The following is a 24,981-nucleotide window of genomic DNA, read 5'->3' as shown; positions in this document are numbered from 1 at the left end:
AAAATAGGCCAATGAGGACTAAGTTACTCAATGGCTATGGTGTGCTAACTGGCTTTGGGGGGGGGGGCTGAGATGGGTGGGAGGGGGAATTGGCTGCAATCCTGAAGGGAAGAACTCCACAATGCAACATTTTATTGCAAATCCCACTTGTAGCAGTTTGTTATCTTTGGTAGCCATTTTGCCTCACCATGAACGTGGATAAGTCAAAAGCTGATCCTTCAGCAAAGATGGGCACTTTGCAAGGTTTAAGAGGGGTTGTGGCATCACATCTGAAGTATAGCCCTGACACACCAATTTGCCACTAACGCAAGTGCATATGTGATATCGAGCAATGGGATGTAACCCAATGTTGCAACCGCGCAGAGACCTGTGGGTATGGGGAGGTATACAAATTTAATTAATAATAATTCGGGTGTGCATTATATTACTTAGGAAGATTCACATGCAAACATCACACACACACACACACACCCTGTGTGTATGACTTCAAAACAGGCAGAGGTGGGAGCAGGGCAAGAGGAGCAGGATGAATCCACGAGGGAAACAGGGGGCAAATTTTCCCCAACCCTAGCTCCTTCGAACTTTGACTCAGAGGAGCTTAAACCTTCCCACTCTCTCCATTTTTACCCTCACAATAACCCTGTGAGGTAGGTTAGGCTGAGAGATGGTGACTGCCCCAAGAGCTCTGATTTTCCAAGATGCTAGACCAGGGTTTCCCAAATTTGGTTCTCCAGCTGTTTTTGGACTACAACTCCCATCATCCCTAGCTAGCAGGACCAGTGGTCAGGAATGATGGGACCTGTAGTCCCAAAACAACTGGAGAACCAAGTTTGGGAAACCCTGTACTAGCCCAATGTTCTAACTGCTACACCACATTGTCTCTCAATATTCAGCTCTGTGATGGAATAAGCATGGGTTTGTTTGTTTTTGCAGGTGGGGTCTCTATGTGTGCCATTAGGGCTGCCATATTTCAAAAAGTAAACTTTTTTGAAAGTTTACTTTTTGAAAATTTCTTGTTGAGCTTTGGTTGAACCAGTATAGTTGGGCTTTATTGGGGAAACCTCCCCACAAAATAGTGATTTTCAGCTTTTGGAGCTGTTTCCGCTGCTTTTAAAGGTAAAGGTAAAGGGACCCCTGGCCATTAGGTCCAGTCGTGACTGACTCTGGGGTTGCGGCGCTCATCTCGCTTTATTGGCCCAGGGAGCCAGTGTACAGCTTCTGGGTCATGTGGCCAGCATGACTAAGCCACTTCTGGCAAACCAGAGCAGCACACGGAAACGCCATTTACCTTCCCACCGGAGCGGTACCTATTTATCTACTTGCACTTTTGATGTGCTTTCAAACTGCTAGGTTGGCAGGAGCTGGGACCGAGCAACGGGAGCTCACCCCATTGCGGGGATTCGAACCGCCGGCCTTCTGATAGGCAAGTCCTAGGCTCTGTGGTTTAACCCACAGCACCACCCGCGTCCCTTTTCTGCTGCTTTTACATCCAGGTTTTCCCTGACATTTTGCCAGTTTGGCAAAAAATCCCCCCCCCCCAACATCATTTTTACACCCAGAAACCCGGACATGTCAGGCATTTTCCTGATGTATGGCAAGTTGAATGTGTGCCAAATTGCTTATGGCCATCAAGCTTAAAATGTTTAGAGCTAAAACAGTGGAAACATAAGCACACATGTTAGCAACTTCTTTCTGCAAACAAGAATGGAGGTAGGATTCCTCCCTCCTACTTTCCCCCAGAGCCAAGATTTTAGTAATGAATCAATTACCTCTATACCTTAACAGGCAAGAAAGGAGTCTGAGTATTCTCAAGGGAAATGTCTATTCATTTAGCATCCTTTGTCACTAGAGAAAGTTTTTGCTTTTTGTTATGAAAGATAGTCCCAATTAACCTGTTTGGTAGAGTGCTGAGGATTTTGTTTCGTAAAGTGTGTCATTTTGATTATTGTTTTTGAAAAATCCATTCTTAGGGCCTCAAGCAATGTGGCAACACTGAAAACAGAACCAACAGGATAAAATATAAAACACTGTCTATTGTGTTGTAGATAAAGCACTGCCTATTGTAGCCAGCTGGGGGGAAATGGTCATAGTATGGCCTTTATGACTCCGTTAAATCAGAATTGGAGAACCTGTGATCCTCTAAAATCATAGAATGGTAGAGTTGGAAGGGATCCCAAGAGTGATCTGGTCTAACCTCCTGCTGTGCTGTTGGATTCTAACTCCCATCAGCCTCAGCTAGCACAGCCAGTGATGAGGTGTGATGAGGATTACAGTGGTACCTCGGGTTACATACGTTTCAGGTTACAGACGCTTCAGGTTACAGACTCCGCTAATCCAGAAATAGTGCTTCAGGTTAAGAACTTTGCTTCAGAAAAAAAAAAATTAGATCGCCTAAGCCTGCAGGAGAGAGAGTGAAGAAAGATAAATTACCACCGTTTTGAACCTGGGAACAGGCTGCCAGTAAGATTGACGTTTTGGGAAAATTCATTGACTGTGAATAAAACGTATGTTGACAGATAGTTAAATAAGGGAAATATATTGTTTCCATTGTTTCCTTTTGCACTTAAAAGGAGCAAAAAAGTAACTGAAAATCTAACTTTGTTGCTGGATCTGTGCTTAAAAGGACGGATAAAAATAGAAATTGTTTCCCCTAGAGGGAGCTTTTGAAACTGTTGCAGAAGTGGAGCTGGGGAATTTTCCAGCTGCAGAGATTAAAGACCGTGGGAATCAGAGATTGCCCTTGGACAAGAATGTTGACAGAAGAAGCCTTAGTGATTGCATTTCGCAAGACAAGTGCTTTATTGGAACAGCTTCATGAGAAGACGGATGTGATGGTTATTAAAATTGACAATTTGGGACAAAAAATGACTGATTTGGGACAAAAAGTGAATACCTATACAGAAACTACTCAGGAATTGATTCAGGAATGTCTTTTGATTCAGGACATCTCTTTTGACTTTTTTTATATAAAGGGGGCAATTCTATGGCAAGATCTGATAGGATGACCTGCTTAGGATGAGCAGAGAATCTCTAGCTCAGTTGCTGTTAAGTCTCCAACTCTGGGTCAGCTGAAGATACACTGGTTTAACTTGCTCACCTTGCCTCAGCCTGGGCTGCTATAAGTCCCTGGCAAAGGGGGAATTCCAGGGGTGTGACACGGATGGGACCCTCAAGAAAAGACTTAGGCTGGATCCTAAGCCCATTCAGCTCAGTCATGTGACCCTGCAACCTGATGCAGAACACTATTTTAAAAGGCTTGTTTTCCTTTCAGCAGGGGACGTGGGTGGCGCTGTGGGTTAAACCACAGAGCCTAGGGCTTGCCGAACAAAAGGTCGGTGGTTCGAATCCTCACGACAGGGTGAGCTCCCACTGCTGGCCACTTGACCTGGAAGCTGTACACCAGCTCCTTCGGCCAATAAAGTGAAATGAGCGCTGTAACCCCAGAATCGTCCACGACTGGACCTAATGGTCAGGGGTCCCTTTACCTTTACCCTTTTCCTTTGGTGGGCTTAGGCAGGGCAGCAGTTGCCCCACTGTTGAACAGGGTTTTGATCTGGTGTAATGCCAAATTAACCTACACCAATATGCTTTGACCAGATTCTTGTGTGTAGGATTGATGACTGGAAAAGTAGGGAACAGGCTCCTCCCAAAAGACAACAACAACACCAACAGCAGCAGCAGCAGCAACAACAATTTATTATTTATACCCCGCCTATGTGACTGGGTTTCCCCAGCCACTCTGGGTGGCTCCCAACAGAATATGAAAAACATCAAACATTTAAAACTTCCCTAAACAGGTTTGCCTTCAGATGTCTTCTAAAAGTCAGATAGTTGTTTATTTCCTTGTCATCTGATGGGAGGGCGTTTCACAGGGAGGGCGCCACTACCTAGAAGGCCCTCTGCCTGGTTCCCTGTGTAACCTCACTTCTCGCAGGGAGGGAACCACCAGAAGGCCCTCGGAGCTGGACCTCAGTGTTCGGGCAGAACGATGGGGGTGGAGACGTTCCTTCAGGTAACTTTCCTTACAGGCATAATAGGGATAGGGGGTTCCAAAGAAATTGGCAAAACTATTTATGTATGTGACAAGCGCAGCTAGAATATTATATGCACAGAAACGGAAAGGAGAGCAGGTTCTAGTAAAGGAAGAGTAGCTTTTGAAAGTGATGGATTATGCAGAAATGGCAAAACTGACAGTGATATTAAGAGATCAAAATGATGAACTTTTTATATAGAAGAAGGGAGGCCTTTCATGGACTATTTTTTAAAAAAAAATACTATAGTCAAATGAAATTGTGGCCAGGATTTGAGATAAAAGAAGCAGAAGGGAAATGATAAAAAATTGCAACAGAGATTTCATCTGTTTTGTAATAGATAAAGATATAATGTAGCAGAAAAGGTTTGAGTAGCAACACTGCAGAAATGGAGGTGGGAAGTCAATTTAAGAAGCAATGCAACTATTTGATATGAAGATTATTGTGAAAAAGAATTAATAGAAAATTATGGTATAAACGCAAAAGTGGGGAGCAGGCATTAATGCGGTTCAATGAGACATTTCAGTCAAGAAAAAGCAGTCAAGATGTGCATGAGCAGAGCAGGTGAGGGTATGGCCTACAGAGTAGGTATTGCTTGTCCCCGTTTCACACATACACACCCCAAGTCTGAGGTTTCCCACTCCTGACTTTGTTGTTGTTTAGTTGTTTAGTCATGTCCGACTCTTCGTGACCCCATGGACCAGAGCACACCAGGCACTTCTGTCTTCCACTGCCTCCCGCAGTTTGGTCAAACTCATGCTGGTAGCTTCGAGAACACTGTCCAACCATCTCGTCCTCTGTCGTCCCCTTCTCCTTGTGCCCTCCATCTTTCCCAACATCAGGGTCTTTTCCAGGGAGTCTTCTCTTCTCATGAGGTGGCCAAAGTACTGGAGCCTCAGCTTCAGGATCTGTCCTTCCAGTGAGCACTCAGGGCTGATTTCCGTAAGAATGGATCGGTTTGATCTTCTTTCAGTCCATGGGACTCTCAAGAATCTCTTCCAGCACCATAATTCAAAAGCATCAATTCTTTGGTGATCAGCCTTCTTTATGGTCCAGCTTTCACTTCCATACATCACTACTGGGAAAACCATAGCTTTTACTATACAGACCTTAGTTGGCAAGGTGATGTCTCTGTAGGGTATGGCCTACAGAGAAGGTATTGCTTGGGGCAAGTCCCCGTTTCACACATACACACATACACACCCCAAGTCTGAGGTTTCCCTTCCCTGACTTAGGCAATTACAAAAGATTCCTGCAAGTTTTCACACAACTCATTAAACAGCTTTTGATCCCTCTCAAACTAGGTTAAGTTCAGAATTCACGGAGATTTCTTGCAACTCCCAGCAGTGTAAACAAGAGGAGAATGCACTCGAAAATGGGGTGGAGGAAGAGAGATTTAATGCCAGGAGGCTGTCAAGTCCAGAACAAAATAAAAAAAAAGGATGAAGGAGGTAGGCTATTCAGGGCTTTGTGGAAATTCAGTGGGCAAATAAGAAGCAAAAGCATCTTTTTTAAAAGAAGAAAACACTTTCTTTCACAGGGGAGTCTCAAAGAAACAGCTTTTTGAACTGCAATAATATAATGACACTTACACAGGAGATCAGGGAGCACTCAAGACTTGTTGTGGATTTGTTGTTTGGGGGGGTTATGTGAAGTATCCATTTCAAACTCTGCTTCCCCTCTTCGAAAGAAAGGAGAGCATACTTTATTCCGTGGAGATGTTGCCATGGAAACAGCGATAACTGTGAATGCATGCTAAAATGCTGACTTCTCCCCCACTCCTCACGCAGCCCAACCTTTTCCTTTTCCCCTCAGCCAACTCTTGTTACTCCTCTGCAATTGCAAAGCATGCTTCTCTCGTGTTTACGGTCTTCTGAGGTACCTGCTCCTGCGATCAAAACTGTCAAAAACAGTTTATGTTCCCACACACAAACACATCCCTCCGAAAGCTAATCTCTTTTTTAAAAAAAAACCCAAAATGGATTTCATCTCACCGAAGAGGCTCTCCCACGCTGCTGGACTGATGAACAAAGGGAACCCAAGGACTGAGGAAAACCTGAAAGCACTTTTTAAAGAAATAAAAAATAAAAATCTAACGCTCCTTAGAGATGCAAAAAGGCATCACCTCCCATTTCATCCCGTATTAGTAACACACAGCCCTGTTGCTGTTCTGCTGCAGTTTGCCTCCCGCCCACCTCGCTGTCTGCTGTGGCAAAATTACAAAACTTACATCGCTTATGTAATTAACTACATCATTCTTATGCTATTCCACCCGTTGCAAAGGAAATGCAATGCAAATTAGGGGTAGGGGAAGTAATCAGTTCCACAATATTTGCAGACCTAAAGCTACAGACCTAAAGCTACCGTATTTTTCGCTCTATAAGACGCACCAGACCACAAGACGCACCTAGTTTTTGGAGGAGGAAAACAAGGAAAAAAATATTCTGAATCTCAGAAGCCATAACAGCAAGAGGGATTGCTGCACAGTGAAAGCAGCAATCCCTCTTGCTGTTCTGGCTTCTGTGGTAGCTGTGAAGCCTGCATTCGCTCCATAAGACGCACACACATTTCCCCTTACTTTTTAGGAGGGAAAAAGTGAGTCTTATAGAGCAAAAAATACGGCACATGTCTTTGAGCTCTTTGCTTTCCTACTTTCAAGGCTCGCTGGGTTCTGGGAGAGGGGGGTCTGAAATGCTTTCTAAGGACACCATGACTGTCGGCTGTCATCCCTCTGTTGCTTCTTTCTCCTCCCCCTCCCCCTCCTCTCCCATTATTTCCCAACTTTCCCCCTCATCTGCCTCTGAGCTGTGACCTCCCACAAACCGCTGTTGTAAATCTAAACTGCCTTCCTCTTCCTCCTCCCTGGAAGGGTCAGGCTGGGGAGGCGGTCTCCACCATTTCTCCTCTGCCCAGTCCCTGACACCTGTTCAGGCATTCACTTAACCATATGAGGGTGTTGGGTATGTTTAGCTTGAAGAAGACAAGACCGAGAGATGGTATGATAGCCATCTGCAAATACCTGAAGGGCAACCACATGGAAGATGGAGCAGCCTTGTTTTCTGCTGTTCCAGAGGGTAGCAACCAATGGATTCAAATCACAAGAAATGAGATCTTGACTAAACCTCAGGAAGAAATTCCTGGTGGTAAGAGCTGTGGTTGCAGTGCATGTATGGTCCTCACCACAGATTCTTCGGTTTTCAGATGTGCCCACAGGCCCAAAGAAGCTGATGACCAGAAGTTTAATGAGAAGGTCTGAAAAGAGTTCCTAAGCATTCCTCTCTTGAAAACACTTAGGCTGGGTGCATAACATACCTTTAAAGCACATGGCTTCTCCCTAAGAATCATGGGAACTGCAGTTTTATCCCCATGGTGCAACCATTCACATTCCCCTTAGCAAACTACAGTTACCGTTATCCTTTGGGAGAAGCCATGTGTTTTAACTGTACGATGTGCACACAGTCTTAATGGCTTCCCTGAGATGGAGAACTCCATCTTTCTCTTATTCAACAGAATATGCTTAGAAACCATTTTCAGACTTTGTGCTGAACGCATGAAGATCTGCAAAGAAACCCCCATGCCCAGGCACATTGGAGTTGATGCTTGTGTGCACACCCCTGGCCCACCTCCATATTCTAAACTCTCATATGGTCAGGAAAGTTCCTGAACAAGGCTAAAGCTTGTTCTCACTCATACCCTTTTGAAAACAACAAATTCCGAGATAATGTTCCACTGTATGCTCTGTTTCCCCTGCAATCTGAATGAACAAAGGTATTGAATGCTAGGGGACTGTTGGTAGCTGTAAAATTAGAATTGATTTCCTACATTGGTTGAATGCCTTTAAATGGGTGTGAAATGTTTGCATATCTATACTTTATTTATAGAGAAGAAAACATGGTTATAGAAAGGTTAGAAGAGAACTCAGGGTGGGTGTTTCTTTAGAGGTACCGAGACGTGCTGGGGAGAAACCCTGTTGTCATACCAACATGAATCAAAGGCCAGATTTTGAATTGCTTTCCTGCAAGGATTCTGACAATGACACTAGAATAGGAACAAAGGAAGCGGCATTATATACCAGAGTCAGACCGCTGGTCCATCTACCTCAGGAGACATTGAGAGGAAGAGGCTCTCAAAGCAGGAGTCTTCCCCACCTCTGCTTGCAGACATCAACAATTGAACCTATGCCTTTCTCCCATGCAAACCATGTGCTCTGCCACTGAGTGAATAGGCATTCAATTATGCTATACTCAATTTTCTCACCGAAATTGCAAATGCTTGTATGTATTACCATGTGTTTAAATTTGATTGGTTGGTAAATGAATTCCAGAGAGTTCTTTAGCAGTTCTCATGTGACTGGTTAATGTTGGTCACATGGGAGATGTGAAGGAGAGACTCCATTTTATGTGAAGCAAGATGGCTGTGTTTTAGAACCCACTGTGAACACTGCTAAGTTGAACAGAGTGTCAGAGTGCTTCTTCTCTGCTTGGAAGAAAGAGAGCAAAGCTGGAGGAGAAGATAAAAGTGGAAATCTTTCATAGGAGCTGCAAGGCATGGCCTTTTTGAGATACAGAAGGCTGAAAGTGCTGAGCTCTGGAAAGAGGAAAATACAGTTGTTTGGAAGTTAGAAGCAAAAATTATAAGCCCATGCTTGGAGAAGCATATGACTGTAAATATTATGTTTTAATTCTTCAATAACTATAAGTTTCTGCAAGTAAAGTTTTTGAATGTTAAAGTCTGGACATTGGCTTAATGTCCAAAGAAGGGTTTCAGTCATTTGAGCTTCTTAGCTGCGATTTTGCTACTCTGACTTCAACATTGACATGAACGGACATGATGACATTTGACCCATTAATTTCAGTGGGTCTGCTCCTACTAAAGCTTAGTTGAATACCACCCTGAGTTCCAATGTTGTGATTTCTAAGAACATAAGAAAAGCCCTGCTGGTTCAGGCCCTTCTTGTCCAGTCCACTGTGCTCACAGTGGCCAACCTGTTGCCTCTGGGAAGCCCCAAAATGGGAACGGAGTGCCAGTGTGGTGTAGTGGTTAAGAGCGGTGGACTCGTAATCTGGTGAACCGGGTTCGCTTCCCTGCTCCTTCACATGCAGCTGCTGGGTAACCATGGGCTAGTCACACTTCTCTGAAGTCTCTCAGCCTCACTCACCTCACAGAGTGTTTGTTGTAGGGGAGGAAGGGAAAGGAGAATGTTAGCTGCTTTGAGATTCCTTTGGGTAGTGATAAAGCGGGATATCAAATCCAAACTCTTCTTCTTTCCCCTCCTCCCATGGTGTCTAGCAACTGTGATTCAGAAACATTACTGCCTCTGACAGTTGAGATAGAACAAAGCCATCAGGGTTAGCAGCCATTGAAACCTTTTTCCTCCATCAATTTGTCAATTTTTTTTTAACACCATCCAAGTTGCTGGTTATCAAACATCTTGTGGGAATAAGTTCCATAGTTTAACTAGCACTGTGTGAAGACGTACCTTCTTCTGTTTAGTCATGTCCGACTCTTTGTGACCCCATGGACCAGAGCACACCAGGCACTCCTGTCTTCCACTGCCTTCCGCAGTTTGGTCAAACTCATGCTGGTTGCTTCGAGAACACTGTCCAACCATCTCGTCCTCTGTCATTCCCTTCTCCTTGTGCCCTCCATCTTTCCCAACATCAGGGTCTTTTCCAGGGAGTCTTCTCTTCTCATGAGGTGGCCAAAGTACTGGAGCCTCAACTTCAGGATCTGTCCTTCCAGTGAGCACTCAGGGCTGATTTCCTTAAGAATGGATCGGTTTGATCTTCTTTCAGTCCATGGGACTCTCAAGAATCTCTTCCAGCACCATAATTCAAAAGCATCAATTCTTCAGCAATCAGCCTGCTTTATGGTCCAGCTCTCACTTCCATACATCACTACTGGGAAAACCATAGCTTTAACTATATGGGCCTTTGTTGGCAAGGTGATGTCTCTACTTTTTAAGATGCTGTCTAGGTTTGTCCACTCAGGGTAGGCTCAACTATATTTACGTGCTAGTGCAAGGGGATTTCCCCCCTCTTCTCCCTCCATGTTTGTCATCCCCAAATCTTCTCTGGGGGGATGGGGGAAAACCCAAAACAGATTTAGGTGCCAGGCAGGGACAGCAGAGGGGGAGATTATTCCGCTCCTTAAGATAAAATCTGCTTAGCACCACAGTGAGTGCAACCCATTGAAATTAAGAAACCTGAGTAATGTCCATTCACTTCAATGGGTCTGCTCTACGGGAGCAAGAAGGCAGTGATTTCTATTCCAATCTGTCTTCATCACAATCAGCACTGTTTTTGTTCTGCTGCAGTTCGGTGCCTGCTGAATATTATGTTTTCCATCTCACTGTCTGCTGTTTAACCTAAAATGAGTACTGTACTATATGTAGGTTATGCTTATATTGTAATGATGTATACCTTTCATCTTAATGTGTATGGCCTCTATTTCAGTGCAAAGGAAATGTCATTTAAATTGGGGGTGGGGAGTAATCAATTGTGCATCATTTTTGGACTGAAAACAACCACAACCGTGTATGACAACAATTAATTGCTGGACTGATTTCTATTCCAGAAATGGGACAAATAAGTGAACACTAGCAGTGTCCACTTTTGCTTCCATCAAAATTCTCCAACATCCCTAGTCAACTGTGAGTAGGGCTAACATTGAACAAAGTAATATATTTCTGTCGGTGCAACCTAGAATTGCATGAGCCCTTTTCCCACCGCTAATTCACACTTGGCTTGTCGTCTACCAAAACCCCTGTATTCTTTTTCGCAAATACTGCTGTGAAGCCAAGCTTCATCCTATATTTGTATATCTAATTCCTCAGCACCACCGCACACCCACCTAAATGCAAAATTTAACATTTGCCTCTGCTGAAATTCATTTCTCTTAGCTTTTGGCCCAGTTTCTCAACCTGTCAAGATCATCTTGAATCCTGTTTCTGTCTTCCAAGATACTAAAAACCCACAACACATCATTTTCAATCACAAGTAGATGTGATAGGAAAATATCTCGCAACGGCAGGAAGATAGTTATTTTCATATACACGATGTGTTACATAAAGCCGCGATCATAGCGGGGGTTGTGAGGGTAGAAGGGGGGGAATTGATATTCTTTGCGCTTATTTTATTGATTTTTTATTTTTAAAATTTATGTCCTGCCCTTTCTTCCAACAGAGCCCAGGGCAGAAAAGAAAAAATTATGAAACTATTAAAACATATTAAATACAATTCCAGTTTAGATTCACCATTGGTTCTCTACCCCCCATCCAAAAAAAGGCTGTTTGAAAGAGGAAGGTCTTCAGTAGGCACCAGGAAAATAACAGGGACTGTGCCTTGTCAGAATTCCTGCTCCATAATTGCAGTCATGGGATTTTTGTCCATCACTTGACGGTGTATGTTTTGACTCCACAGAGTAGAAAGTGACGGAGACAGGATGTTTGTGTTACTGTGTTCCGTGAAGTGGGACTGTTGTCCTTTGTTTTTTTCTCTTTGCTGTCTGATGCTAGAGAGAGAGGGTGACATGTTGCAGTGCTCTGTGTGTTTATATGTAAATAAAGTAGATTAGCCAAAATGCTGAGTTGCTGAGGGCTGTTACGCAACTGCGCAAACTCTGCGGATCCCTAAGTGTGCCGATGTCTGTTGGCATCGGTTGCTGTGATGTTTGGGCTGAAGAAAGCTTATGAAACTCCCAAACGATCGACCAGGAGGGAGAGAACATGCCAGTCGGGCTTGTGTCTCTGCCAGGGTCCTACTCGAGTGTAGGCTGAACTCCTAACATGCCTGTCTAATATTCAAGGGGAGGAAATTCCAAAAGGTAGAGGCCACTACACTCAAGGCCTGATTCCTACATTGTGGACCTCCTGGCAGAGTGCAGCAGTCGACCGGGTGCATAAGGAGTGAGGATCTTTCAGGCATCCTGGTCCCAAGCTGTATAGGGCTTTATCTGCAAAAAGACAGCACTTTAATCATAGCCCAGGAGCTAATTGGCAGCCAATTACAAATCCTCCAGCATTTCTCCAATAAAAATAGGGACGTCCTATTCAATCACCATCACCACCACCATCAACATCATTTTTTTAATTTATACCCTGCCCATCTGATTGGGTTGCCCCAGCCACTCTGAGCAGCTTCCAACATATACAGTGGTATTCTGGGTTACAGATGCTTCAGGTTACAGACTCCGCTAACCCAGAAATAGTACCTTGGGTTAAGAACTTTGCTTCAGGATGAGAACAGAAATCGTGCTCCGGTGGTGTGGTGGCAGCGGGAGGCCCCGTTAGCTAAAGTGGTACCTCAGGTTAAGAACAGTTTCAGATTAAGAATGGACCTCCAGAACGAATTAAGTTCTTAACCCAAGGTACCACTGTATAATAAAACTATACAGGGCTGCTTTCAGGTGTCTTTTAAAGGTTGTATAGTTACTTATCTCTTTGTCTCGGGGGTCACAGTGTGGTGTAGTGGTTAAGAGCGGTAGTCTTGTAATCTGGGGATCCGGGTTCGCGTCTCTGCTCCTCCACATGCAGCTGCTGGGTGACCTTGGGCCAGTCACACTTCTTTGAAGTCTCTCAGCCCCACTCACCTCACAGAGTGTTTGTTGTGGGGGAGGAAGGGAAAGGAGAATGTTAGCCGCTTTGAGACTCCTTAAAGGGGAGTGAAAGGCGGGATATCAAATCCAAACTCTTCTTCTTCTTCTTCTATACCCTCCAACATTTCTCTGATGAAAATAGGAACATCCTAAGGAAAAGTGGGACATTCCAGGATCAAATCAGAAACTGGGATGGCTTCTGTAAATCCGGGACTGTCTCTGGAAAATAGGGACACTTGGAGCATCTAGACGTGTATTCAGCATATGCAGCACTGTATCTGCTCTGCTGCAGTTCGGCTTCTGGCAAAAACAATTAGCTACTGGGTGTATCTATCCCCACCTTGTGGGCATGTCCACAGTCATTTTCATAGAATCATAGAATCATAGAGTTGGAAGAGACCACAAGGGCCATCGAGTCCAACCCCCTGCCAAGCAGGAAACACCATCAGAGCACTCCTGACATATGGTTGTCAAGCCTCTGCTTAAAGACCTCCAAAGTAGGAGACTCCACCAAACTCCTTGGCAGCAAATTCCACTGTCGAACAGCTCTTACTGTCAGGAAGTTCTTCCTAATGTTTAGGTGGAATCCTCTTTCTTGTAGTTTGACTCCATTGCTCCGTGTCCGCTTCTCTGGAGCAGCAGAAAACAACCTTTCTCCCTCCTCTATGTGACATCCTTTTATATATTTGAACATGGCTATCATATCACCCCTTAACCTCCTCTTCTCCAGGCTAAACATGCCCAGCTCCCTTAGCCGTTCCTCATAAGGCATCGTTTCCAGGCCTTTGACCATTTTGGTTGCCCTCCTCTGGACACGTTCCAGTTTGTCAGTGTCCTTCTTGAACTGTGGTGCCCAGAACTGGACACAGTACTCCAGGTGAGGTCTGACCAGAGCAGAACAGGTACAGCTCTAATTCTGAATGCATCCTTTGCAGTTGAGACACAATACATAAGGATTCTTCAGTTGGATGCATGTATCCCCATGTATGAGGCTGGCAGGTGGGATTGAAACTGCACCCTCCACTTATGGGGAATAACTGTCCCACCTCTGGACTGCCTCATTGCACAATCATAGATAAGTAGATGCCATGTGTGAAAGAAATCGGCTCTGTTAAGCTCAGTTCACACTTGTTCAGTTCTGAGATTTAATGTAGGATAAAATTAGGGACATTTAGGTTTGCACCTGTCTGTTGTTCAGATGTGCCCAGCCCTGCCCCCTCCATTTCTGAGTTAACGTGTGAGATGGCATCTGATCCATTGTTCATTTGTTCATTCAGTTTCCGGTGTCTAAGTATCTCCTTTGTTACGGGTGAATAAAACAGAATTTCAAAGAGGTGATCATACCAGGACATGAACTAACCCACCTTGTGAAGAGCAGGTATTTTAAGAATTACTTCTTTCACAAAATTCCACAAGATACGAAAGTGTGTCGCGGCAGGAAGTTATGGGAAGGACAAGCGGATCTTTGTTGTGGTCGAAAAAGTCGCAGATTTCGAATCTGATCGAAGGAAATGCCCGTTCGCTTCATGTGTAATGAAACAGCAGAATGTGTTTCCATGGTGAAACAAAAGCTAACAACGCTGTCAAATTCCAGCAGGGATTGGTGATCCATATTAGTGAGGGGAGGGTGGGGGCAGGGACACAAATGTATCTGTCCAGAACCAAGCTGCGTAATGGATGCACTTTGGGAAGGAATTAAGAATTCTCCTGCTTCAGAGCTAAAACCTCTGACTGAATATGGATTATGGTGAGATTTTAAAAGAGTAGATTATCTCACATCTGCCTGTCCTGAGGTTCTTGCATGTCGGTGGAAGCATCTGGTGATGGTCATTGACAGATAAGGGGGATTGAATTATATTGGCTACAGGTCTAGCCCAGTGCATAGAATCATAGAGTTGGAAGGGACCTCCAAAGGTCATTCAGTCCAACCCCCTGCAATGCAGGAATCTCAAGTGAAGCATCCATGACAGATGACCCTCCAACCTCCCTTAAAAACCTCCAAAGGAGAGCCCACCACTTTCTGAGGGAGTCGATTCTACTGCCAAACAGCTCTGACTTCTAACCATCAGAAAGTCCTTCCTGATCTTAAATTGGAATCTCCTTTCTTCTAAATTGAAGCCTTTGGTTCGAGTTCTACCCTCCAGAGCAGGAGAAAACAAACTTGCTCCATCTTCCATGTCATTTAGATATGTGGAAATGGCTATCATGTATGCACTTAATTCCTTTTTCTCCTCCAGTCTCTCCCCCAGTCTCCTTGGTAAATGCAGGTATGGATTATACACCACATACCCTCTCAATAAATGATGCCTGGTAATCTGCGGCCTACAATTCCCATTAGGGTTTGTCCATAATATGCATTTAAGAGAGTGTACTCACTTGCATGATAGTGTACATTCAGTGTACTGTTGTACACTGTTGTACATAGGGTATCATTTCTATACAGTTCCTGTCCTACACTATTTGCCAATCAGAATGTCTTCAAAAGTTGGGTTACAAATCGAATAAATTTGGTACAAATGGATAGCATTCATAATTTGATCTGGATCTGATTTTTTTTGGCCCACAGATCCAGTATATAATGTTTGGGTAGCTTTGATTACATGCACAAATCTCCTTAATTGAAATGGGGCATCAGAACTTCTAAAAGCAACTTTACTTCTCAATGCACCAGTTGCAATACTATATGTGTATCTCATAGGTGATTTGCAGCCATTCAGAAGAGTACAACAGCCGCCAAGAGCTCTGCAATGGCACCAACGAAGGTCCTGTGCTTCGAAATCCTGGGAACCACGACAAAGGGAGAACTCCCAGGCTTCCATCTTCAGAAGAGGTCGAGTTCTGCTTAAGCCTGACCCAATATGAAGCAGGGACCATGGACAAAATGGCCAATTTCAGCTTCAGGAATACTTTGGAAGGTAAACCATTTTTGTTTCTCCTTCCTGTTGTGTGACAGTTGTGTGCGCAAATATTACACCTGCCCCCAAATAAAGCTTTCAAGGTTGACTTCAGAGGAGCTCTTTTTCAGGAAGGGATTTTCCTGATTAAGTGCAAGATCCTTGTGTGAAAGAATAGTCTTTGGGGCATTTTGTGTCAGGGTTTTGTTTGTAAAATGGTTGATTTTGGTGTGCAGAAGGCTCAAGTATACCGGAAGCGTCAAAGCAGAAGTGTATGCTTTGCTCAGGAAGTAGTTCAGAAGAAGGTCAAAGGTTCATCCTAGGAACCTGACTGTTAAGGAGCAATAAAAACCTAACTCTATCCTTTTCCTGACTGGCTAAAGTTTGGGATGGAGATTGGTTAAGCTAGTAAGTAAGTGCCTAATGACAAGGTTGTATAGTCAGAAACTTGAAGTGTTGGAGTTGGAAATCTGCCAGAGAGAAAAGGGGCTGACATACTTTAGAAGAACAGAAATACTGGGAAGTGTTAGAGAATTGCTGGACACTGCAGGAGGAAGAAACCAGGAGAGGACCATGGACCCAGACACTGAACTGATGGATGGAAATTGATAATTGGTTTGGTTAAGGCAGCAGCATAGAAGAGGTATAGCAGAATGCATTTTTCACTGTTTAGTTTTTCAATTCAGTCTTATGAGTAATTACTCAAACTGTAAAATTGACTTCCCTTCCTAAAACTATTGTGTTATATATATAAAATTATATATATATATATATATATATATATATATATATATATATATATATATATATATATATAAAATTTTATTAGATTTTTAACATATCATTTTCAACAGTAATTAAACATACTTCTACTTCTTATTCAATTTTTTTGACTTCCATCAGTCCTGTCTGAAAATTTCCCAATCTAATCTCTTAGCATGCATTTCTTATTTTCCTTATTACATTTCAATCTCATAACCAATATCTCTATCTTTTTCTACTTTGTAACACTTTGTATATTTCTCCTTACAAAACTGCTTGTAGTCCTACTAGCGTAATTTGTTGATTACCAGTTGCTCTTCAAATAATTCATATACTCCTTCCAATCTTCTGTAAATCTCTGGTCCCGCAGGTTTCAAATCCTTCCTGTCATTTTGTCCAATTCTGTTCCTAAAACTATTGTATCAAAAAAATGTTATCTTATTAAATCCTTCAGTAAAAGCTTATTTTTGGTGGGGGGCATGGAGGGAGGGAATTCATCTGAAGCTGTTTTATTCACTCCACACCTACGTGCTGTACTACTCTACCTAGTACTGGGAGTAGGTTGGGCCAGCTGAAATCCAGATTGATTAAGGGTTGTTTAGCGGAGGCAGCCAGAGAAAAACTAAGAGATGGCAGTGGTGAAGTTAAGAGGGGGGAAAAGGAGGTTGGTTTGTCTAGTGTGCTTGCCTCCTATCCTTCTCACAATGCAAGCTAAGCTAAAGCCCATGCCATGGGCAAATAGAGCTGGTGTAAAGATCCTGGCTTGCTCTGGAAACCATTTCTGACAAAATGCAAAATGACTGTTAAGTAGAAACATCTTGGTTGAATGAAGCTACACTGTGACGGAGGAGCAAAAGTGCTGTATTCATGGGCAAAAGCTTGCTTGTATCTTGGCTGATTAAGATATATCATTTTTAAAAATGTAGTACAAACACCACAATTGGGGGGAAATGTACTATAAACACCACAATTGGGAAACACTGGCCTGCGAGCGCTCCAGTTGGAAAACAGCCTTTACCAAAGGTGTCATGGGCTTTGAAGACACTCGAACTCGGGATGCAAGGGAGAAACGTGCTAAGAGGAAGGCATGCTTGGCAAATCCACACCGTGATCAACTCCCGCCTGGAAACCTATGTCCCCACTTTGGAAGGATGTGTGGTTCCAGAATTGGCCTCAACAGTCACTTAGGGACTCATTGTTAAAACTGTGTTTATGGAAGACAATCTTACTCGACAAGGAATGATCGCCAAAGAAGAAGATGTGAAAACCTTCCACTTGTGGATCTCTGGATCCAACCCAATGCGTCCTGGTAATTAATTGTACAAGGAAGCCTGTAAACCAGAAACATATTGCTCTGATTTCATGGGGTGTAATTGCCCAAATAACCAATGCCACGGTTCCTCCTGCACGAATTGAAACATCTTCATGCAGCTGCATAAGAGGCCGTAGATCATGACCAAGCAGTAGCCATGTAAGAATCACAATTGGCAAGAATGTATTCAGAGGCTGAGATTCAAAATTCTACTTCAGGTATGCCTAACGCTTTGAGTACTCTCAGCTGGATTCTGGGCCTTCCTTAGTTCTAACGCCTCTTAACAACAGGGATTATTCATGCCTTATGAAAATGCCCTTAGAGTCCAAAAACGTGACGTCATAGGTGGCTTGAGGTGGGCGTGAATGGGCCCTGTTCAAGAAACATAAACTGTTTTCTAATCTTAGCCTTAGAATTTCAGGACTACATCAGGGAGTAACTGCATCCAGTATATTCTCAAGGGGTGTGTGTGTGTGTGTGTGTGTGTGTGTGTGTGTGTTGATCACAAGAACATATGTTTGCTGCTGCTGTTTCACATCCCAATACCCAAGCTGTCGTTAGTGCTGCTAGCATTACAGCAGTGTTGTTGTTGACACCCGTCTGTCTCGAGAGACTGAGGTGTGCCACCACTGGTCCGATGGTCAAACCATTGTGTTTGCAACATTGATGTGACCTCCCCTGTGCTCAAGCCTGGACAGTGTGTACGGAGGTCCTGGGCTGCCAAGACGACAAGACGCCACTCTCATCCTCACTCATGTGGTCCAAAGGAAAGCAGAGCAATGTGTCTGGCACCAGCTTAGCTGCAGGAGCTGCCAGAAAGAAGCGTACAAGGCAGCATTCAACTGCCTTAGGGACCCCGCTCTGGATTTGTGTAGGGTTTACTCCTTAGCTCTTTCTTCTCCCATAGATATGCTTCAAGGTAGTGGAGGTTTAGGATAAGAGTTTTCCTTCTCCTAGGTGGGCTCCCTTCCCAGGTTGATGAGCCCCGCCTACCCCTCACTTCCCTCTACAACAAGTGCAGAAACTACTTTCTTGAGCCTGTGGGAATGTTGAGGGAGGTAGGAGAGGATATATTGATTAAATATTATCCCTCCTCACTCACGCTAGTGAGCAAGCAGCAGAGCACATTGATGGATTCATTAGAATCATTTAAATTAAGCAACCCAGTCTGGATTGGTCCTGGTAAGTTTCCCCTTTTATTCCCCTCTTAAAATAATAATAATAACACAACAGTCTTCTTTAAAAGTAAGAGTAAAGTTTACTTACATTCAGTTCACAGCAGTAATTTGAAGGCAGGCTTTATCTTGTGGTTACAGTTATATTTGCAGAGAAAAGAAGTCTGAGCTATGCCTCGGACTTTTTACTTTGTGGCTTCCATCCTCTGTAAAGAGGAGCCATGTGCTGGATAAGAGCCAGAAGAGGACTCCGAAAGGAGTAAAGGGAAAAAGGGAAGATGACTGCGTGGCTTTCCCTTTCACAGGGTCTGCTAGGGTCACACCCATCTACCTGGTCATACACAAGGGGAGGAGGCTCCAGAAAAGGTATGACAGGAAGTCCTCCCTGTCTGGAGACACATTCCCCTGTGTGTCCACTCTAGGCATCAGGAATATGTTGTACTTGACTGCTTCTGTGATGATACATCCCACAGATCATTGGATACAGTGGTGTAATTGCACCATTATAGATTTGTCTCTTGTTGCTCCATGTAGGACCTGAATCAATGGATTGGACTACACATTAGGAGGAATTTCCTGAACGTCTGAGCTGTTTGATTCTATTGTATGCCTCTATGATGGATTTTTCCAAGCATCATATTGATGTTTGTGCTGAGACAAACTGTAGACACATGTGCAAGTTCGCCATTCTTTTCAAAACATACACAATTGGGAAAGTGCATCTTGGCAATCTGATGGGTAAGGATGCAACCAGTGTGTGGGAACTATGATGGCTGTGCTTCCAGTTGTTGGCAGATGGCACTGTAATCCTTTCCCTCCTTACAAAGCTCAAGGGTGAGGGCAGGAAGCCTTGACCATCACTGCTGATGTCATGTGATACCATCATGAAGCCAAACCAGAGTGAGGACAGTACTTCTTGCCTTCACTCTGGAGGAGTGTGGAGAGAAAATAAAGGCAAGTGCCAGCAGCTGTGGGCTCCCACTCTCAACCAGGCTGCAAAAGAGTTGCCAGAATTGGTGGGAAAGGTGTGTTGGAGCAACTTCATGAAAATGTTTGCTCATCTCCCCAGAGCTGAAAGGAAAAAGTCCAGCAAAGATCTGCAGCTTATGCATGTTCAGGCCTGAACAACCTGCAGCTAAGGTGAATGGAACTGACTGCCTGTGTATGAAAGCCTACCAGGAAATGGACTGATTTAGTATTTCTCACATCTGGGACTTCAAAAATGGTGGGTTGTGGAGTACTTCTAAATCATGATGGGGCTGGTGGGCTTCATTTACCCTGGTGGTTCACAAGATGTGTTGGTCTGATTTATGGTCTCTCTGCATGTGAATTACCTAAAAGTGCATATTTATTGCACAATCTACTTCAACATGTTTTTGGCATTGCTTGCCAAATATTGATCACGCTGCCCGTCTTTTGCCAATGTGACATCTCTACCCTATGAACACCTTGAAATATTAGCTTATGGAGCAGTCCCATCTCATATGCTTTACTGGGATACTGCTATTTATACCCTTCATTTTCCATTTATGCCCCAATATTTTTAAGTTTTCTTTCTTTAAAAAAAGCTGGCAATAATTCTAAACTTCTTGGATCCATCTCAGTTTGCTATACGACTGTACAATTTATGCTTATAATTTGTCTCCCACAAGGCATGGTAGGCTCTGCCCATAGGTGTAAACATAAATAATCTTACCCCCTTCATTATAGATCATCAAATTTTTCACTCCTTTTCCCCCCAGTTACATGCTTAGATTCAAATCCAGGCGAAGTTAAATGCCTTCAAGGGCACCTCAAAACCCCCAGCAATGTTACCGGGGCAGCAAGTACAAAAGGAAATACCTTATATTCCCTGTTGAGATTATTAGGGATGGGAAAGAAACTCAAATTTTGCATGCATTTTAATAAGATACGACCTAATTTTCACTTTTTGAACCAAAACGTAAGCCAGAAAGATTATTCTTTGAAAGCCAGTCCCCCCCCCCAAATTTTGCAATGCAGTTGCCCAACCAAGCAACGGGTACGAAAATGGATACAACAGGGCAAAGTGTACGCACAGAATAAGAGAAAATGTGTATAAAAGGAAACACTTATAAAAGGGGAAAGTGTGCAAAACAATACATACATTAGTGAAAGCAACATACCCAAATGCAGATCTTTGTTCCAAAGCAAGCCAAACTCTGGGCAAGAGTTTTAACCCCTGGAATCTCTCACCACTCAGTGGGGTGCGGCAATAATAATTACAAACTGATGTGGAAAAGTGGAGAAGTGAATTTAAAACTGGAAAGACGAGAGAGGCACTGAAAACAACAGATTCATCCATCCATAGCTGGGGAAGGGTTAACTTGATTGTGGTAACCTGCACAGGAACCTTATGGTGAAGATACACTACCAAATGTCATAAATCTCAAATACAGCATTTGCCCAGGCTGAAGGAATAATAGTTCATATTTTTAATGGTCAAAAATGACACAAATGCAAATTTGAAAATGTCAACAATTTAACTGAATATTTGTTAGAAAGGCTGGCTACTAGAAATAAAATAGGGTACACTTGTTTTAAAATACGAGCATTTTTTGATAACAGAATAAGAATAACTACTACTTGTTTCTATTTTCCCATATAAAATCCCTGTGCAAAGCTGCTATTTGTCTAGTGAAGTAGGAAAAGTCAGACATCTTATGGTTGGGATATGTGCACATTTAAAGCAATTCCTTCAGACATCATGGACTCAAAACACCTCTCCTTTTTTGACATTGAAATGAAACTCACAGCCTCTCTGCTTCCATGTAGCTCATTTTCCAAAAGCACTCTCCCCTGTAGTGAGATCTGTGAATTATCCCATTCTTGAAATCCATCGAAACCTAAAGCTTTATAGGTTGTGTGGCACAGACAACAGGCGGAGGCGAATGCCTCAGTATGAAAAGAGAACTTACAATCTGTCTCTGCCGGCACTTAAGTAATAGGGCTTATAATATATAACATCAACATGTGCAGCAGATAATGGAAAACAGATTTGACCCACTGCCTTGGAGTCAGGGATTTAGGCTGTGGCAAGGCAATAATTGCATTTAAAACTTTTGTTTTCGTGGAGGAGCAGACACATTTATTTTCCGTGCCAGCTTTCCATTACCCCTTAAGTTTTCTGATCCTCTTAAGAGATTTATCTCCCAAGGATTGAAACCCATCTCTCGTTGCAGCGCAAGCCGAAAGGTGTATAAGCTACGGCGATTTTCTGCTTGGTAAACTGGAGGGTGCTATTGTTATGCTTTGAGGCCTACCAAACGTTGGGAATCTGTGTAGGTATGTAGCTATAAATGAGAGCTGTAGCTGAAGGTTCAAGAGACCTCAGGTGTGGACTTTGGGCTTTAAAATTTCAGCAGCACCTTGTGCGCAGGGGCGTAGGAAGGGGGTGCAGGGCGTGTGGGCCTCCCCGGGTGTCATCATCATCATCATCATTTATTTATATCCCGCCCATCTGGCTGGGTTTCCCCAGCCACTTTTGGCGGCTTCCAACAGAACACTAAAATACAATAACCTATTAAACATTAAAATCTTCCCTAAACAGGGCTGCCTTCAGATGTCTTCTAAAAGTTTGGTAGTTATTTTTCTCTTTGACATCTGGTGGGAGGGCGTTCCACAGGGCGGGTGCCACTACCAAGAAGGCCCTCTTCCTGGTTCCCTGTAACCTGGCTTCTCTAGTGAGGGAACCGCCAGAAGGCCCTCAGCGCTGGACCTCAGTGTCTGGGCAGAACAGTGAGGGGGTGACAAAATGACAAAAATATGAGGGGTTTTTTTTAAAAAAAAATGGGCTCATGAAACTTTTTAGTTCAGTCCAGAAATGTAACGTAAAGCAGCTGGCGCTAGGTGCCTGCCTACTGCCTCTTCCTCAACCGCCCTACAGCTGGGGGGGGGGAGGCTGCGGAGAGGCTCCACGCAGCCCCCCTGCCTTGGCTCGCCCCTTCCCCTTCTTTCTTTGGCTTCATCCCCCTTCATCCCTCCCTCTCGCCTGTCTCCCGTCTTCACGTTGCTTACATCTTCCCCCTAGTCACCCTCCTTCCATTGCTCTTGGATTTCTCCCCACTGCCTTCTCCGCTCCCCACCCCACATCTCTCTCTCTTTTATTTTATTTATTGATACAACAAGAAAAGAAGAAAGAGAAAACACAAATACCAAATTACACACAGGAATAACCATAGACACATAATTTTCTTAACAAACGATAAAACATAAATTGGTCTTCACACTAAAGACCCAACCTCCCGTCTATTTCATATTTTGATTTCATATTACTTATTGCCAATACACACTTTTATCATAATTACTGTATTTTTTGCTCCATAAGACACACCTGACCATAAAACACACCTAGTTTTAAGAGGGGGAATGCAAGGAAAAAAATATTCTTTAAAGGGAGTGCTGAGCAGAGCCTGTAGCACTCCCTTTCACGAGCCGCGAGGAGCGTGTGTGCAGCGCTTGCAGGCTTTTCCATCACTGACGGGCTGCCCTTCTCCCTCCTCGGGGAAAAGCCCCCAAGAGCCGCACACACGCTCCGCGTGGCTCTTTAAAGGGAGCGCTGCTCTTGGGGGCTTTTCCAGGAGGTGGTGGAAGGGACTGAGGGGCTAAGCCAGAAGCTAGAACAGCAAGAGGGAGCGCTGCGCAGCGATCCCTCTTGCTGTTCTGGCTTCTGGCTTAGCCGCACAGCCTGCATTCGCTCCATAAGATGCACACACATTTCACCTTACTTTTTTAGACGAAAAATATGGTAAGCTTTTTCTTCATATATCTTAATTCTTATATCTACCTTGCAACTGTTACTGGAATTCTTCTCTCCCCTCGCCCATCCCACCCCCTCTTTTCTCTGACGCGTGCTCCATCTGGTTTGCAGCGCACCATTGTCCCTCACTCCCGGGCTGCTTCCTGGGGGGGGGGGAGCCTCCCCCAAGCTGTCAAAAGGAAGAAGGAAGGGGGGAAGGCTGCTGGCAAAGCGGCGCAGTTCCCTGCCCCCTGCCCAGGAAGCAGCCCACCATGGGTGGCTCGCTCCGCCCCCCCCCATTAGCAGCTCGCTCTGCCCCCACAGGCGGCTCACTCCCTGGGACGCTCACCCTGCCCCCATGGCCCCTCCCCCAGGTGCACAGCTTGTCAGCCGCTCCAGGTGCTGGAGCTGGTAACTCCACCTCTGGGCTGAGCACCCACAACAACAAAAATGTGGGTGCCCAGGTCCCCTGGAGTTGGTGCCCCTTCCCTCTGGGAGGTGATATGGACTGGACCCAGAGGCAGAGGAAATGCGTACGCTCAGCAAGAGAGGAAGCAGGCAGCCACCTCTGAGCTCGCCTCTCTGCTTCTAGCTAAGACATCCTTCAAATTGCACAGTCTCTATATGCATCCCCCCAAACGAAGCCTATTTTTAAGCACCTCAGCCTCCATCAGTGTCCTCCTCAAACCTTCACACGGCACAGTTAGTTGTACAGCCTGCTGTCTTAGCTCTGCCTGACTGCATGCTATTAGAGACATCAACTGCTCCAGGCCCTTCAGCGCTTGCAAAGAGACGCCTACCTTCTGCCTGTCATGGCTCAGCACAAATCTATCTCAAGTGCTGTCAGGCCTCCCCGCTCTATCCTCAATGTGCTACCTGAGAAATCCAACTTTAAGGTAACCTTTAAACCTTCTTCTTCTTCTTCTTCAGCCCAAACACTTCATCCCCTTCCAGGGCCCACATGCCAAAGGTGAAAGTGGGTGGACGACGAATGCAGAACTTCCCCTTCGTACAGCAGGCTAGGTTTTTAAAATATGTATTATTTTCCGATTTTAACAGAACCACACAAAAAACCTATGAAATAGCAGGATCCCACCTCCAGAGAGGCAAATCTCACTACATAGTACTGCCAGTTGTGTGGCAACATTTAATTGCTGTATACAATCATCCCAGCCAGAGAATTCTTTAAAGGAAACCTGCCTTTCCCTCTCCTGCTGTATACTTAATAAAAGGGTGCCAATCTATTGAAAAAGTGTCCTTCAATTTCAGGCCCTTTGCTATTTTTATTTGATCGGTTAGCTTCTCTGTTAACACTAGCTTCCAGGATTTCCTGTACTGTGAAGTCAGCACGGTATCGTCCAAAAGTTTCCAGTATCTGGTTAATTTTAAGAAGCCAAGATGGGCAAGGGTCATGGACACAGGAGGTCGGCTGTACTTCTTGTTATGTCTGGAGCTT

The 24,981-nt window shown here is 44.2% G+C and overlaps 1 protein-coding gene across 1 annotated transcript in view; it reads left to right on the top strand.

Annotated features, from left to right (window-relative positions):
- Positions 1–24,981, top strand: part of TYR (tyrosinase) — a 54,853-nt gene that overhangs the window by 2,960 nt on the left and 26,912 nt on the right. Inside the window, exon 2 of the mRNA XM_083499720.1 lies at positions 15,325–15,541. Within this exon, the coding sequence (XP_083355846.1) occupies positions 15,325–15,541 (217 nt within the window). The remainder of the gene's footprint in view (positions 1–15,324; positions 15,542–24,981) is intronic.

Source organism: Podarcis liolepis (genome assembly GCF_965112155.1).
Source record: "Podarcis liolepis genome assembly, chromosome: 4".
In the NCBI taxonomy this organism is placed as follows: Eukaryota; Metazoa; Chordata; class Lepidosauria; order Squamata; family Lacertidae; genus Podarcis; species Podarcis liolepis.
Note: the sequence above shows the minus strand (reverse complement) of the source record. Positions and strands in the feature narration are given on the sequence as shown.